Here is an 18,312-nt window from a genome sequence, read left to right as displayed (position 1 = left end):
AAACAAAAATAAGACTAGGGGAATCAAAAGACCATTTCTGGGCTGTGTTGATCAAAATTGTGGTAATTTTCTTCTTTAAAAGAAAAGGAAGAGGTACAGCCCATTAAAGTCTTAGACAGAAAAACTAGAAACGGAAGCAGTGAAAAATAAGATGTACAGTTAAAGATGGAGATCTGAAAATGATTCAGAATATGTGCTGTATGAAATATTCACAAATTAAATTGAGATATTCGGTGTAATACACATTACAACAGGATAAGGAGCATCTAGTGCAAGACTAGCAAAGCCAGAAAAAGTAATGAAGGTAAATACACAAAGAAATTAATTCATAGTCAAAGATGGTGAATTCTTACCGTTAAAAAAATTACCACTGACTGGATAGGAAGAAACGTTTAATTTTTTTTAGTGTTGTTCTACGAAAACATTCAGAAACTGACTATTCTGTTTTAAACATTATTGCATAAGACTTCATATAAATGAGTTACAAAATTAAATATCAACTTCAATATACTTTTCCCAGAACTGGCAGTGTTAACCGGTCAACCATATCAGACATCCCCATGACAATCTAAAAGAAAATAATTCTAGCCATTTATTTGCACAATGGATTGTGTGAAGAAGATTTAAAATATTTGCGACGGTTATTTGTCAATGTCTCTTTGTTCTCTCTGAAACAGCAGTTTGGAGATTGTAAACCGCACTGTGGTGGCTAAGAAAAAATGCCACAGCTCTTTGACAGCTACCAGAAGTGACTAATTTGCTCAGTTTATACCCACAGTACGCAGGCTCAGGGAGGTGTCTTACAGTAGTGTACCACCCACATAGACATCTAAAACAAGTTAATTATGGAGTATATAGTGAAAACTACATACCAGGCCACCCTACTGTTGCAGGTCTTGTTTTATTACCTGCACTGTGTGTTTTTGTTACTGTAGGCCGCCATGTAAAATTCACTGCAAATGGCATTTGTTACTTTTTTGAAGAAAAAGTGAAAATTCCAAGACTTATTTTATTATGTAGATTGACTGAACTGATAGAAAAGCACTGAGCTTATTAAAGCAGTATTTTATACAGATGTGTGAAGAAAATTTGTTTTTATTTTAAATTACTTCAGGTTAACACACTGAAACTGAGTTCTAGCAATATATGTCAAAGAAACACCATCTCTGTGGCTTAGAGTTCCTCATTGCTCCTCTGAGCAACCAGAGAGGAAGGAACAAAAGTCCATCAGAAATAGCATCCTGCTAATAGTCTTACAGCTCAAAGGCAAGCTCTGCATTGAACCCAGCTCAAAACCAACTGCTGTTTGGTTCCAAAGTGAAACAACTTCCTTATCAGCAGCATGGACAAGTCATTAGGCTGATAAGGCTGCCAGGGAAACCCTTGTTCCTTTAGCATTAACAGAATCAACTGAAAAAAAAACAATGATTAATGTAATTAGGTGCTGGAGTTGTGATTTTTACAGGCCTACGAAAGTACTCTTTCAGCTGGTCATTAGCCCGCATTCAGATAATTGCACCCAAGCTCCTCGTGAAAGATGCTTTGTTGTGGACTGCAGACCATAACATTTGTAAACAGCGATATTGACAAAGACCACTGGAGCTCCAGTCAATGAACTTTAATTAGCTGCACTCTATTGAGCGCTCCACTCAGCTGGGGTTGGATTATATTCCAAGGAGAAGTGGATCCAAAGGCACCAGATGGAGTAGCCCCTGAGGGCTATCACCAAAACTACATGACTTTTGGCAAAATGCTTTCAGAGAAGAGGTCGGGTTTTCTGGCTCCAGAGACACTCCTTCATCTTTTACTCCTTTGTGTCATCCAGGACAGAATTCGAGGGAGACACATTTCGATATTTTCAAAGCAGAAAACACTTTTATTGCTCATTGGCTTTGACCAAGTGGAAAAAAAACATCTTTCCATCTCTACAAATGGAAAGTCCATTCTATGTAGCTGAAATGTGAAGCAAGTTTTTCCAGTTGGTCAAAGTCCGGACCATATTGCGAGGAAAGATAGGCCGCTCCAGTTGCGGTGGCATTGCAATAGAAAAACGCAGGTAGATAAAGAGAAGTCATCAATCACGAACCAACTTTTACAGCCTTGTTTTTTGACAACACAAACAGGAACTCTGACATTTTTGGCGGGGGGTGGCTCGTCCTGCTTCCTGTGAAAGTGCCCTCTACCCCTGTCCTTAACATTTAACCTCTCATTTTCCTTACCATAACAATTAAATGAGGTTTCCATGAGGTGTTGTCACAGCCCGGCCTGCCCTTTGGTGGTTACCAAAGTAAACACATTCTAATGGGGTGGATCATCAGAAAACACAACTAGTAAAATCAGGACCATTAGCTTTTAAAGAGAAAGCTTAAACCCAGAGCCATCTGCACTCCCAACGGCTTAATATATATTGTTCAATACTAACTACGATCATGTCTTCTGCAGCACTTTCATGCTTTAGTAATTAGCATTTCTACATTGGCTCTCAGGCCCTGTTTAAACAGATATTGGAGTCAATGTGTGTACACATGGGACGAGCTCTCCCAAAATCTCCGAGACTCATTTTCCAGTCGACTATTTTTTTTTCTTTCCTCTAGAGGACCACACATGTGAAACGTTCCAATCCAAAAAACGCACGCTCTGGCTCCTTTAAAGTTCGCTTGCTGCTTTTAGCAGTCAGGTTAATGGCAAGATGTTGAGAGTTATGGAGACTGGTTTGGGGTGCAGGAGCTATGTTGTGTGTTCAGTAATAATTTCCAGATTTTTCTCTGCTTTAAAAAAAAACACAATTGACATGGATCATCATCTTTTTTTAAAAAAACAATTTTGTTTTAAAAGTAGTAAAAAACGACTATTTCGGGTTTTATAAGCCTACCGTGTGTCCAAAATGATGCAGTAACATGCAGGAGACAGTGTATATTCTAGAGGCACACTACTAAGCATGTGTACAATTCTGCATTCTTAAAAGACTCTCAGAGCATACCTCAGAGCGACAGCTCACAAGTATAGCAAAATGAAGGCTGCTCTTCACTCACCGTCCGCTGAGAGAGGAACAGTAGGGCACCACATGAATCCCCAGGGGTCCGTCGTCTCCAGAGATCTCTACTGTCCTCGTCAGGCTGCAGCAGGGATGCAAAACACAAGAAGAGGATTCATAATGAAAAAGGCTTGAACTGCCTTTTCAAACTCGTCATCTATGATATTTTTTCCAAGCAGCGCAGCACTGTGGTCTAGGAGAGTCACACCTTAAACACATGATTAGTTTTTCCCCTCGGCTCTAAATTGTTTCCATGATATTGGCCTCACTGTCTAGCCTTTTAACATTTCTGGCATAAGCATAACAGGATAAACCAAATCTTTAATTGGGAAGAGGTAGGTTAAAATAAAAAAATAGTTACGTGGCATGATCAGGGAGTAGGAACCATCTATAATCAAAAATCTTAAATTCAGACAGTGTGGGTTTATTCAAGCACAAATGAACTGTCTCCAGCTGTCTTTCACCTGCTATACAATACTTAGCCTCTGCAGAGGACTTAACCCAATTCCAGTTAGGATAGGTAGTCTTCCTTCTTTTTCTTTGAATCTTTGCTTTCAAACATCTGGTCAGAGATGAGCACATATGTCAACCCTAATTCAGCTGCTACACCAAGACCACAAGTGAAAAATGTTAAGGCTCACTTCATACATGCTTGTGGGCCTGTTACAGTTACATCATAACTCTGGAGACTGGACTGGGCACCTATGAGCCTTCATCGTTGCAACATCACTCCTCCAGTCTAACTGCGAGACACTGCGGAGCTCAAAAAGTATAGAACAACAGGTCTTTTGCAAGGATCAAAAGGGTATCCTTTTTTGGATACCTTTGATCTAGGTTAAACTCAAGATTAACTCTGGAGAATAGGGTTGGAAGAGGAGCAGAGTCCAAACAAAGAGGTAAACATATATACGGGGAATTCTACGTTGATGAATAAAAAATGCAAGGCATACAAAATCCACCAGACACCAGGTGACGCATAAACAAACTGGGGAAACTAAAAGGTGGCCTTGCAGTGCTGCTGGATTGGCAGTTTAATTTATTCATTCCTTCATCGTTTGTCAGTGGGACAGATGGCGAGGAAAGGGAGCTTTCCCTAGCTCTCCCAAACGTTGTTTCCTATACCCTTTTTCACTACAGACTTCCAGAGACAATTTTCTTTTGAGCCTGACTTATTGAGTTTATCGGCCTGAACACACGCGCATTCCATTCTCATTAATCTTATGCGGCCCCCACTTTCGCCCCACCCCCTCCTTCTTACTCTCTTTTTAAAAAAATCATAACAGCGGCTTAATTGCCTTAACAACCTCTACGTCGATTGGGGAAAGCGTCTCGAGATGGGCTCATCACGAACGACTGCCAGCAGAAGTAAAATGATTGTTCCCGCTAACGTAACCGGTATCGCGATAAGGGAGGAAGCGGTGCCGGAGTTTGTGCAGAGAGGATTTCACTTGGGCGGGGGCGAAGTTGATGGAGGAAAGGAAAAAAAATGCAGAGCGATATACACGGCAAAACAAGCAAGCCGGCTCAGGTAAACACGCACACTGAGTCCCCCTGAAGTGCTTCATCAACAAACGAGAAGTTTCAATTAATCAAAGCAAGCCCAAAAAAAGATATCAAAGCCCCAGCACTGTGTGAAGTAGGAAAGGGCAGGGGAGAATTAATTAGGAGCGCCTAATGAATACCACATGCATTAATTTGATGAATACCCCCCACGCACTTCGCTTTAGAATAATTTTCTGTTTATCTCAGGTAGGCCACATTAATAGGGATTCAACTGGAATGAAAAGCAACCCAGCCATAACAATTTAAAGATGAACGGCACTAAATAAAAGGGGAGGGGTGGCAAACGAGGGAGCAGGCATGAAAGAGTAAGCACAGACTGCATTTCTATCCATGCGCTGCTCTCGACAAGACCTGGGCTGCGCAAACACAACAGAATCAATCAGGCTGGTGCCAGGCCACCTATCCCGATAGCCAGAGTCCTGAGTCAAAGACATCTGCCTGGGCAGACAATGTTCATCGCTAAAGATCTGAGCTTTAATTGGGAGTTTGTTGCACACTAACAGACCAAGAGAGAAACCAAACTGGTTTCTAGTTACTAAACAAATCACCAGAGACTAATATATTGCATGTGGTTATACTTATTACTATGCTTAAACTGCAAAAGTTTGCAGCAGTGTGGAGCAGTGGTTCAGGCACTATGCTTTGGGGTTTGATTCAAAATCCCAGAGGTGGAAAGATGCTGTTTTACCCCTTGAGCAGTCACTCGGAATGCCCCAGCACACACAGTTATATACACGGGCACTCTCCTCGCTGATACGGTATAAGACTGTTCTCATTTGACTTATCTGGTTAAAATTAAGCCTTCGACACAGATATAGAGAAGCGCTTGACTGAGAATCAGGCCTGTTTATGATTTTTTTTTTCCCCCCAACTGCTCTTGCCTCACATGTCACTGCTTCTTCCTGGAAATGGTTAAATTACCTCAGGGCCTTTGGAGCCTCCAATTAGCTTCCCATCCATTTTAATTTCATTTAATTTCGAACCACAGGATTCAAGGGTGGCTAACCCTTACTCCCCCAGCCCCCTCGTGTTGCAAACTCGAGGGCTTACAGCCCCTCCCTCTAATAAAATCTCCAAAGCAGGCTTGTGAAACTCAAGATCTTGCCTACTGTACCTAACTGGAATGCAAAATGCTGTCAGTTGCAGACGCATAACATTATCAAAACTTTTCAGAGAAAAGTAGCCTATTCAATTATTATGGGGACAAACTTCAACTTACTACAAGTTGTCTTTTGCGTGTTTGCACCTACAAACATCCCATTGCATGTGTCAAATTTTCCTCTTTTTTTAAAAAACGTTTGGTCTATTACAATGCCGCACTTTGACAAGCGTCAGAAAACCCACTGCCCAGCCTCTGCAAAGGACTGAAGAGGCGTTTCTTTTTTTTTGAATAAGCGACAATAGGGACAAGATGAATTCGGAGGGTATGTCCATTGACTCTGCACTGGGACACTGCAGAAAGAGCACAAGATACAGACAGCACCAGATATATAAGCCCTGGGCCATCGAGAGACACCGCTTTAAAAAGAACATCAGTCGAAGTGTTTCATGGACATCTTGTGGCTGTCACTGAACACAGCCCCACAATCTAGCACAATGAACGTGTCAACCTTCACAAGTTAGCCAAACGACTTTGAACGTATATTGCATTTCTTCGGGCAATTTTTCATGCTGCCCGACACCTCAAGGAGCACAAAACCCACTGACAACCTGGCCCAAATGTTCGTGATATAATATGCATGTGAGGGCATAGCGAGGTCATTGCCGTAAGTGGGCAGTTTATGCCAACTCAAGCATTATGCTCCTCTGACCCTGAAATAATAGTAATGAAATGTTCTTCTCCCTTTCCATGAAATATTACAGCCCTCATGACAGGCAATGATGTCACAATCGTAAAGCTACATACCTCACGTTAAATGATCTTCCCGCAAAAGCGGGGGAAAAAGGATACTGTCGGTCAAATTAATAACGCATTTGAAAAAATCACCGTCTTAATCAGACCTATTTCATCAGCTTTCCTGTGCTGAAAGAAGTCGTTTCAAGCATTCCACCCAGTCTAAAATATATCAAAGCCCTTTAATGAACATTATAGTGAGCACTGTTTAAATATATGATGTGCTCTAATAAACTCCTGGCACTCCTATTTCTAACACTAATAAGAATGGCCCTATTTAGCACTGAGTCATTTTCTAAAAAGAGTCACGTGTTTTGCTGTAGCACAAAACAGTTCAACATTTTTTCCCCCCGTTTCCATTTTTCTGTTGGTCAGACGGACTGCATTTAAAATAGCTTTGCTCTCTGTAAAATTACCTTGATGTTAAATGTTGTAAGGCAGCTCCATCATGATTTAAATAAACGGAAACTTTAGAAACAAGTGGTTTATAACTAGAAAAATGCTCAATGTTTTTTTTTTTAAACAATACTAGTTTTTCAGTACACCACCACTCTACGCATTTGCCTGCAGTAGACCTACACTTTGTCTACTGCTCTCATTCAGTCCAATTTCCTTAATTCACAGTGTCAGAGCAATCCATTAAGATAATGCAAAAGTTGTATTAAACATGAGAGACTTGAAGAGCTTGTAAACTTTGACACCAGGGGCACTTGGTCATATTAAAACTGAAGTACTGAAAAAAAGTAAACAGACAGATCTGTCAGCTTACATGAAAGGTTCTTAGACTGGATATTCATCTGATGGTGAAAACATCTTCACAATATATAGCAATTTAGTAATATCTAGATCACCTATCAAAGTTTAGATCTTTGTCCTACACTTCGGAAGGAAAAATTGAGAAGAGCGCCAAACGCCTCAACATCAGATGCTTTCCAAAAACAAATCCGTGATCAGACCATTCAAATCCGTGTTAGGATCGTCAGTAGCTAGTTGATCGGATATGGCTAACTGCCCTCTGGCCAATCACACTATCTTGCCAACAGTTGGTAAACCCCCCCATTTGGGAATCATTCAGCACCACACTGAATGATTCCTAAATTATAGATTGATAATGATATGACGAGGATTTTGAAGTTGACACAAAACCTATGTTCATTCTTATAACGCTCTGGTTTGGGATCTCGGTACCTCTCTGACCTACTCATCCTACTCCCCACTTTGCAACCTTCGCTGATCTAATTCTGGTCTCCCCTCTATCCCCCCAAGCCCGTTTACAAGATCTTCTCCTGCTACGCTCCAAAGCTTGGGAATTCTAGCCCTAAGGGATATCAGAGAGTCACCTTCCCCAAGCTCTTTCAGATCTAGACTCAGAATCTTCTTCTTCTTTAGATGGGCTTTAATTGAACTGGTACTGTGTCTGCCCCCTGTGCTTTCCTACTGTATTCCTGCTCTGCTATCTCTCCTCACTGTGTATTGTTTTATGAAAAGTGCTTTGAGATGCCACTTTTAAAGGTGCTGTATAAAATTATTGATAATAATAATGTACATGGGGTCTTTGTCAGTGCACATTATGACTTGAAGTCAGTCTTGGGCAGGAACACTTAGTTTAATGTTCTCAGTAAGGATGATGCACATCCTGTTGTTTCTATCTTCAGCTGGCCGTAGGGATACAGTCATCGGCAACTTTGATCATAAGCCATATAAGCCATGTTGCTGTTGGTTTCCTTTGGCCTCATTTTCCATTGACATCAGATGATGATGTCACTTTCTAATGTGTGGCTTCTTCTCTTAGCACTGGTCAGAAATACTACAGTTTTCTTTTCTTCCAGGAAAAAACAAACAAACAAGAAAAGAATTCCTCTGTGCTGTCCAAACCACTAGCAGCATTTTTCTCAGACATTTCAATACGTCAGGTATGCTATACTTTAAGTTACATAGCTTAGTCTATAATGTAAAGCTCCAGGAAAAAAAAATGCATATTCCATATGTTCTTTTCCTGACCATTTATCACTATTATTCTACAGAATGGAAATCAACCAGACATTTCCTATAAAACCTGTTTCACTATTACATACTGTACAGGATATGACTCTACAAATCTCACTTTCTTATTCAAACACGAGCTCTCTATTCTCAGTAGCATTTTACCACTCGATATATGCATGAGGTCCTGAATAAAACTGAATAAATTGCCAGTAAAATATGTATCTGAACCTTACATTTTCAATTTACCTTTCAATCTCCAGCGTATTCAAAACTTCGGAAGACCCATTCAAATACAGCCGGCAGCTGATGCCAGAATTCATCTGGGAATAACTACTGTTGTCACCGATGAAAGGACGGGGTAGAAAGTTTTATTCTAGAAGATTTTTATTCACTGGAAATGAATGCAAAAACCGCCGAGGTGGAAATAAGACGACTTCCTTCAATGGTGACTAATGTCAATCTAACCTCCCATGCTGGGCTGTGATGAATGAAAAAATGAGGCGATTTAAAAAAAAATAAATTACAAACACAACCTGAAATGAATTAAGCCAAAGACAAGACATGCACAATCCCCAGCTGCGATAATGGTGGTATTTCCAATCTGAATAACAATGGTAAATACCGTTTAAGGCGGGGACACTGTAAATAAAGCAGGGATTAAAACCACTGGGTGCCGACACAGATCTGTGAGAGTCAGCTCTTCTAAAAGATGGTGGAGGTGAGGCTTCCAGCTGGGAGCCAGAGAAGGCCAATCATTAGACCCATTTAGGCAGGATTACCTGGAGCAGAACGGATCAGCTGCTCAGCTGTACGGAAGAGAGGGCTTCAATGCAGCAGAGATTAGATGAAAAGTGAGCTTTGCTGCTTTGGCAGACCTGAAGCTCCCTTACACCAGTCATCAAGCTCACACACAGGGCTTTGATGCTCGATAGAGACCGGTTATCTCGCACTCCTCAGTGAATGGAACCGGGGTGAATGAATGCTAAGAGACTAGGGAAAGGAGCCGGCCACACCATGCAAGCAGACACAAGAACATGCCTGCAGTTCATCTATAATAATCCCACCATCTGGAATCTGCCTCGCACTGCATGAAGTCCAACCCAGCACAGCACAAAGACCGAACTGGTTTTTGAGGTCAGGTAGACTTCACTGCACCAGCTTCTCTCCAGTTCACTGAGCAGAAACAGCATCACCCTTGCCGCCTCTCTTCAGGACTAATTATAGGCTGCAGACATTACATGTGCACTGTGGAATCTTCCACGTTTCAGTACAGCACCCAGCCGATTAACAGCAAGCATTTTTTTCCCATAATGAGAGATGCCGAGAGGCCATATTTAGGTGCAGCTGGTGTAACTCAACATTTGATGATCTAGATAAAAATACTTCTTGCGCTGACACAAAAAATGCCGAAAATCAAACAGAAGAGAGGGCCATATCAAGAGTTACAACAATTCTTCCAGATCATTTTGTAAGAAAGGCCATGGTGGTACTTGTGATTCTTTACAGAAGGCTTTAATTTTTAAAACAACTAGGAAAGATCCCCTTTTAGAAAGTTAAAAGTTTCTAGAAAAGTCTCCTAAAAGTCAGGACTATATTCTAAATTGGTTTTCATGCATTGTCGCAAAAAACAAAAACACCATTAAATATCTGGTATAAATATCTAAGCTTTAATCTACATACTGTGTATATACATACACATTAAGCTATTTTTGGCATTTCAGAAATATTACAAGTTCAATAATAGGGACTAGAATGAGAGGAAGCCAAATGTAGTTTGCTCCATACATAGTAGTAGACATGTAGCGTGCGTCAAGAATATTACTTGATATTTAATATTACAAAAATATTACTCACACAGAAATTATGATAAATATACTCGAGTCAGAATATTATAACAGAGTTTGCACCTAGTAGTGAAAAGCACTCCAAAATGACAAAGTAACACCCTGCCAATGGGTAATCAAATATAAACTTTGCCTGGGCCGTCGGCAGTGCCTTACATATGTGACTGGCGACACTGGTTTGCAGAAGGTGCCGACTTTGGATGACATGTTAAATTGATCACATTACTCACCTGGAGGCCATGTGACCGACGTTAAGTTCCAGCAGTCCCACTACGTAGCAGATGATGTGAAAGGAGAAAAACCCCTCACCAGCTGAAGAGGAGGAACTGTAAATGGGCTAGACCATGCAAATCAAAAGGGGAATTCAGCCAGGACACTGGCTTTAATAACCCTGTTCTTATGAAGAGTGCTATGGTGTGTCCTCATGTGATGACACATCAAAGTCCTAAGAGAAATGCCTCTTGTTACACAGTGCCCCCAATCACCATAGCCAGGCACTGGTTTGGCAGTTCTGGCCCAGTGGGAAGAATGTCACCTACTGGTCTACCAAGACAACCAGGTAAGTCTCTTGTTCCAACACTGACGCATGTCAGCCTTGATCAGCTTCAGACATCTTTCCAGGGCAAGGGCTCAAACAACAGACCGTTTAAATTGAAGTAACTGGAGGACCAAAATGGGACCGAGTGTCCAAGACAAGAGGACAAGGAAACCAACAAGATCACTGGGAATTGCAGCTAGTGAAGTTGACAACAGCCTCTTAACTGGACCTAGTGAAAACGTCTCAAGTGCTTTGTTATTGTTCGGGTTAGCATTCAGAAAGTTTTCTGGTAGTTGCTGCCATTTTGCCCATAATTAGCAGTAACCAGGATGGCTTCCCATCCATTACTGCTGCCTGCTTTTCTCCGTACACCTCACTCAGCCAAGTGTTTTGATAAACCTCGGCTCTTGAAGAGCACTGGCTACAGTAGACATGTAATACTGCATAATGGGAACCTGGAAAACTGAAGTCCTTTTGTACCGCACCGATTCTGCATGAGGTTTTCGTATCTACAATTTAGATAAGTAGGTTATCTTGAGTCGAACAAAAAAAAAAAAGTGAATTCCATTAAAGGACTGTAAATGTGGAACAGTGGAATTTTCATGTAGAAAATTAAATCATGGGAAGACAGTGGAGCGTGGCCATTTATCACAGTGCTTTAATTAATGCAACAAAACTGCTGGCACTTATCTCAGAGCAATCGTCTCAGCCATACGTGAAACAGAGGCTGTAAAATGGGAGAGAAGCACCGCACATTGCCGTTTTAATAATATTCAACCAAAACATAACATCACCAACCCAATTTGCTTCGACCACCTCTATTACTTTATAGCAATCCTTGTTTATAATATTTCAAACTTTTTGATTTTTTTTTTAAATAAATGATGCATTTTCAGGTAAGGTTTCAGCTTGAAATTTGCAATTTCAAGGATCGTTTACCTTTCTGCCGTAACCATTATATCACCTGCACTTTCTCACATTTTCACTTTCGGAAGAAAGCCTTATTTCACAGAACTCCATGGTTACAGTGGGTTGCTAGGGGATGAAATTGTATTTTAACTACTCCATGTAATAAACACAGGTCAGACTCATATAACCTTTCCTAAGCGACTGAGATGACAATAAAAAAATATAGATTTCTGCAAATAGTATATTGTCATTTGATCTTCTTTTATACTGAACCACACATTTTTGAAAAATAACTTGCATTTGGTTTTTTTTTCTAGCGTTTCATAAAGAATTATTCCCTATAAATCTGTATTACTCTTAATAAAAGTGGCCGAAATGAAAGGAGGTATAACAGTTTACTGAACAACACCAGTGCAATCAAAAACTATAGAAAGAAACTACTTAACATTTATAGATTGCAATGTAAGCAGTATCCAATATCTTATTTAATACAGATTTGGATCATTTTAGCACTTTCTTGTGGGCAGTTTAATCTAGACTCATAAATAGAACCTGCACTTGAAATGAAAAGGAAAATTCTCCCTGTTTACACAAAGTAATTTGGTTTATAAATTGGTTTATGCCTCTATGCTGTGATTTTCCCCAAGTAGATCACTTAATGACATGAAGGGTATGTTATTTAATTGTGAAACAATAAGAACATAAGAAAGGTTACAAATAAGTGAAAGCCTTTTGGCCCATCTTGTAGTTAGTCGCTTATTGATCCAAGGATCCTCAACCAGGAAGGAAGTCAGGGTATCCACAACCACGTGACTGGGCAGCTTGTTCCATACTCCCACTACCCTTTGCGAAAAGAAATGTCTCCTGTTCTCGGTTTCAAGGGCAATTCCAACACTTTCAGCAAAGGCTGACTGCGTTACAGTCTGAGTGCTCCCTGTGATCAACAGCGGCTGGAGACTTCCTCGACTGAAATACTAGCAGTTTAGGACTACGCCAGAAAAAAGGAGAAAGTAAAAACAAATCCTACATTCAGGTCACTATACAGGTAACACTGAAAAATCGCAATCAGCTAAATAACAAATGCATATACAGTAGTTCCAAACATTCATTTAGAATTTTTTTTTTTTAAGTGTCATAGCAGACAAAATGTCAGAAAATGCAATGAAAGTTCTTGGCGCCTTCTGCATTTGACCCAGTGGTTGAGGATGAGGCCTCCTTTCTGTCACTTGTCCACATCTGACACTTTCAGCACATCAGAACGGCTCTAGTGCTCCCAGTCTATGTGGAGCCCTACCTGACAAAGCCTCGAATGTGCTGGATTCTGCTAGACCCCACCTTTCCATTACTCGTCAGGCTCCATTAATCTGCCCAGAGCACAGGACAAAATAAAGAAAGGCCGTTTCCAAAGCCAGACAACCCTAATTAGGGAAAGCAAATGAGACTACTGATTTATGCCAGAGCTTTCTCCCCTCTTTTGAGTTTGCTAAAGATTTACAGTTTTGAAATGCTCGTTGGAGGCCACCTCCATCAGGAAGACACGGTCGTAAATAAAAAAAAGAGAAGAGAGATGAAAAAAAGTGCCGTGTGTCAGTCCCTACCTGAGTGTGATTTGATTCATTTTGGTAGCCAGCACATCTGCTCTGCGTAGCAGGTCAGAACTCCCCTTCTCCGACACCACGTGGTTCGTCTCCTGTCAGAATAAATAAATCGGTTATGTTACTGTGAGGCAACGCTTCGAGATGCTGATTATGAATGACCCTCTTAAGAAACATAACCTTCTGCGACGATTCTATTCCAATTAGCGTGTTTACACACATTCAGCTAAACTCGCGGAGGCCCGGCTATCTCTAGCCTAGGCTGTCTTAATGAATCAAGCAGAGGCTGCAGTCAGCCGTGAAGTTAAAAAACATAATCAAAAATGAAATTAAAAGATCCCCAAAAAATAATGAGACCAACACTTGGACAGCCTAATTATTGCTTTTCATTTCTCATATCTTTTATGTCACAAGAGTTGACAATGCATTCTTCTCATTTCTACCAGAACTGTCCCCTCCACTCTCCATCACAAATAAAGGATGAAATTCTAGTTTCATGAAAACAAATGATCCAGTTTTCTAGACTCAACCCCATCACAATCAACAAAAGTTTAGGCTAGATGGTCTTAATGGGTTTCTACACAGCATTATAATACAGGAGGGTTTTGTTTGCTCCTGTGCTGTTGGCTTTATGTTGGATCCACTTCAATTATCTGTCTTGATGATAAATCTTTAATGGAAAAATGTATCCAACATCTATTTATTTAACTTCAAGATATATAAACACATGTCAAACAAAATTAAAAGCTTTATGGACAACCAAAACGCCGAAACACACTACCAAACAGAAAACCCACTCAGTTTTTTTTTTCTATTGTTATCTCAATAATTTTCAGTTGGGTTAAATAGTCTTCATAAGATCGCTAAAGCAATTAGATTGCATGTGCTGTGTATATGCAAGTGGACTCCAGTTATAGTCTGTGTGACTTCTGAGTTTTTCATAGATGTTTTTAATAAATGAAGCCCATCGTGACCATAATGGAATGTGTATTGAGAGGAGCAGTACTCCAGGAAATCTGGTCTTTGGGTCTCCCTTCCTCTGTGTCGGCTGAATGCTTGAAGACAACAGGTCAAGGGAACAAAGAGCAAACTTAGCCCAACCTGTGCATGCCTGTGCAAACATTTTCAGCATTACTGTGCTGGTGTCACAGCAGCAAATCTTTACATTTAAAGCATTACATTTAATAGAAGTGTTGCTTTCTTGATGCACAACCAAATCTCCCTTCTGCATGTTCCCTTAAGGAAGGAGGCACCATCTTAACTGTTGGAGAGAAAACCACTGAAGACTGCAATTGTGGGCAAAGGAGGGACAAAATAAATGACTAGCTTTCTCAACTGAGGCACAAAAAGAAATGTTAAGTGTCACTCTGGACAGATACTATTCTGGTAGTCTTCAATCTAAACCACCTACTGCAGATAATAATAATGATATTCAGGTTGTGGGGGTATTGAACCAACAGTCCAGCCATGTTGTTGAAGCCAAGACCCTGGTTTCTCTCAAGAAACAGCTGGATGAGATACTTGAATTTCAACAAGACTGCCAGCTCTTATTGGTAACCTTTCATACATTCTATGACTTATCTTCACCTCCCATGCTGATGAGATGTAAAATGTAGGGGTGTTACTCGGGTTTCCTGGCCAAGTTTCCGTCTAACCTTTACCAATCATGGTCTCCTAATAATCCCCATCTCTGAGCTGGATTCATCACTCTGCTGACCTCCCCACTGAGAGCTGGTGTGTGGCACTCTGGCTGCTGTTTCGTCAGCCAGGTGGGGCTACACATAGGTGCTGGTGGAGGGGATTCCCTTTACCTGTAAAGCGCTTTGAGTGGGGTGTCCAGAAAAGCACTCTATAAGTGTAAGGACATCATTATTTACTATTATTAACCAGAATTTAAAGCATAAAATAAGACTTTAAGGACAGGATTATAAGGTGTTGACTAATTTGCAAGGCCTGATGTAAGTTAGGAAATTATTACAGAACCCAAAGCACAATCTCCTGGTGTTCAGAGCTTATCTAGAAGTAAATAAGAGAAATAATAGTCCGAAGAGTGTTAATGACACTGTATGTGTACAGGGAGTTACCAGTTCACTGATGTAGACAGCACTGCACTGTTCAAGCCCTTAAAGGTGAGCAGCAGTACTGTGAATTTTAAGGTAAATCCACAGGGAGCCTGTGCAAGGAACTGGAAGCTCATGAATATTTTAGTTAAGATCTGAGCAGCTGAGTTCTGAACATGCTGCGACTTGCAAAGAGCACATTCGGAAAGAACAAGTCCCACTGTTTTCCAAATCAAGCCAGGAAAAGACAAAAACATTAGCTTATCTGCACCACATTGAGAAATGAAGGGAAATAAGTCATGCTGCAAAGTGCAGAGTGGGAATCTTCACAACATTTGAAGAGAAGGTGAGCTTCATATGTAAGGCTTGGATTAAGAAAAAGACACCATAACTCCAGATCTAAGTACTTGGACTGACTCCAGGACATCAAACTAAGGTCCACACATTTGCGGAGTTAACAAGCAGAGTAAATATCACAAATTACAATGCATCCATTTTTAACATCATCCAAGTGGTAACATGAGACAGATTGTGCTTGCTTGACATTAGGTGTTACGCGTTTTGTAAATCTACGTGTCATCAGCATAAAAATGAAAGATGATGCCATACCTACAAAGTATCAGACCCAATGGTATCATGCAGAAGGAAAAGAAGAGAGTAACTATGCAGGACAAATGTGACATTTAATTGCATATGGCAATAATAGTACTACTGGGATTAAGACGCTGAAATAAAAAACTACTGGAGAGATGCTTCAGAGAATGGGGGATTGTACTAGGGGTATGCACGTAATGCATTACATTAAATCTTTTTTTTGACAAGAGAAACACAAAGGGTCACCAAAATGCTCTATCCCTAATGTACTTTGTGTGACCTCATGCCCCTATTACAGATGGAGTGCAATCTGTAAGCCCATCTGTCAGTTAAAACCATTCGCATGAAGCCCTGCAGGATCTGATCGTTATACTAGAAACGTTTTTCTGAAAGGGGAATGTTGTCACCTGCAATGAATGACCCTACACACCCTTAACGCAGGAGGAGATGCTGTGAGCATGGAGGAGCACATGTAAGGGCAATTTAGCCTATAGCACTAAAAACAGTCAAGCAAAACAAAGACCTGGAAAAGATGAGCAGCACCCAGCTACAAGACAACAAAATCATTCATGCTGAACTGGTACTTGTGGGGAACTGAGCAGAAGACAAAATATTTATTTATACCTAGATCACCTGAAGTGTGAAACTATACTTTACAAGCAGCCAGAATTGCCTTATGGGAGCTCTATTGCAGATGACAAATTTCAAGCAACTTTTACAAGAAATCCGTTTTCTTTGTGTACAACACGACAATTAGAAAAAAAACACATGACATTTATTAGATTTACAATGCGATTATGGATTTGCCTGCATCCATTTAATAATCTGGCATCATTGTGACAGAACGTGCAGGTTAATGTTTATCACCATTGAACTATTATGCGACAATCATATCGCCTTACGTGCAGCAATAAAAACCACTTCCACACATCAACTTTAAGCTAATATTTTAGAAAGCCCTTTTAATACCATGCACTGAAAATGAAAATGTAACCATGGTGTGATTCGTTTCCTTAAATAGGATGCTAAAACTAATACTAGAAATACTAGAAAAAAACTACTCCGTCCATATGATCTTGGAACAAAAACTGTAGAGTAATTAGAACACCCACAGAGCTGGAAAGCTGGAACAAGGGAAAAGACTGGCTCCACCTGAGCTAATTTATCAGGTTATTTAAAGCAGTCAGGGAAAAGGCTTCAATTAATGTTCCGTGTCTGTATTGTGACATTTCAAACTGCCATTAAACACAATGCTACGACAATCTGAGGTTTATTGGCATTAAAGATTAAAAATGCATCAATTTCTGAATTCTTTTAGACTGGGCTACTATCCTTAGTGACTTACTTAAAAGATGTTGAGCAGAGTTTGACAAAAAGTACTTAAGCAAAGGGAACATTTTGTTTTCCCCCCAAAATCACTTTTCTGCTTCTTTACGAAAAAAAAAGTTGTACTACTTTCTAAATTTTCAAAAGAAAACCGTTTCAAAAACCTTTGGCAGGTTTTTATTTTGGTCTAGGCGCTTTTTTTGCTTTAAAGACACATTGGACTCATTTCTGTTGATTTTTTTTTTTAAATGAAGTTATGGCTACAAAGCTTAACAACACAACTTTGCTTGACGGGGTTTTTTAACTCACAGGTTCACCAACTTGCAAATGCAATACGCAAATGTTTTCGATCTACTGATGTTAAAAATGCAACGGACCCAAGAGCGAGGGCCTCAGGGGCCAGGAGCGGACGTGGAGGAGTTACGGACCCAAGAGCGAGGGCTTCAGGGGCCAGGAGCGGACGTGGAGGAGTTACGGACCCAAGAAGACCCGGGTGGAGTGGCCCGAGGTGAGAAAGTCCGAGCAATCAGCGGCCAGGCTCTAAGAGCAGGAACCATCTGGGGTTGACGAAACTCCGAATTCTTAGCAGTTGGGTCACTGGGTGCAAGCAGGTGGTCTGGACCTGGTGTGCAAGGAAGGAGTGGAGGGATGTCAGGTGAAGGGCAGGAAGAAGCAGGTGGCTCCGGAGCTATGCTTACTCGGGAGCGTAGCGCAGGGCAGAGCGGTCCGACCTCGGAGGCCAGGCAGGATACTCAAAGTCGGGGCACTTATTCGGAAGTCTCACTGAGGACCGGGACGAATGGGTAGCAGACCCTTCGACTGTGGCAAAGGTGACCCTTCCCCCGCTGCCGAGACCAGGCCAGCACGCACCGTCATGATGGACTAGGGAGGCATGCCCAAGACCGGGCCCAAGGGAGTCGTCTGAAGTGGGGTCCCCACCTCTGCTCCACCCTCCGCACCCTGAATCCT

General features: G+C 41.0%; 1 protein-coding gene across 7 annotated transcripts in view; it reads right to left on the bottom strand.

Annotated features, from left to right (window-relative positions):
• LOC148648748 (partitioning defective 3 homolog B-like) overlaps positions 1–18,312 on the bottom strand; it is a 319,671-nt gene that overhangs the window by 194,364 nt on the left and 106,995 nt on the right. For all 7 annotated transcript variants that reach the window (XM_088606610.1, XM_088606611.1, XM_088606608.1 and 4 more), the window contains exons 5-6: positions 13,367–13,458; positions 3,033–3,116 (exon numbers count right to left, since the gene is read on the bottom strand). In XM_088606610.1, coding sequence (XP_088462736.1) covers positions 3,033–3,116; positions 13,367–13,458 — 176 coding nt within the window. The remainder of the gene's footprint in view (positions 1–3,032; positions 3,117–13,366; positions 13,459–18,312) is intronic.

The sequence above is a fragment of the Lepisosteus platostomus genome, chromosome 14 (assembly GCF_059453375.1).
Source record: "Lepisosteus platostomus isolate fLepPlt1 chromosome 14, fLepPlt1.hap1, whole genome shotgun sequence".
In the NCBI taxonomy this organism is placed as follows: Eukaryota; Metazoa; Chordata; class Actinopteri; order Semionotiformes; family Lepisosteidae; genus Lepisosteus; species Lepisosteus platostomus.
This window is presented reverse-complemented; position numbering and strand designations above follow the sequence as displayed.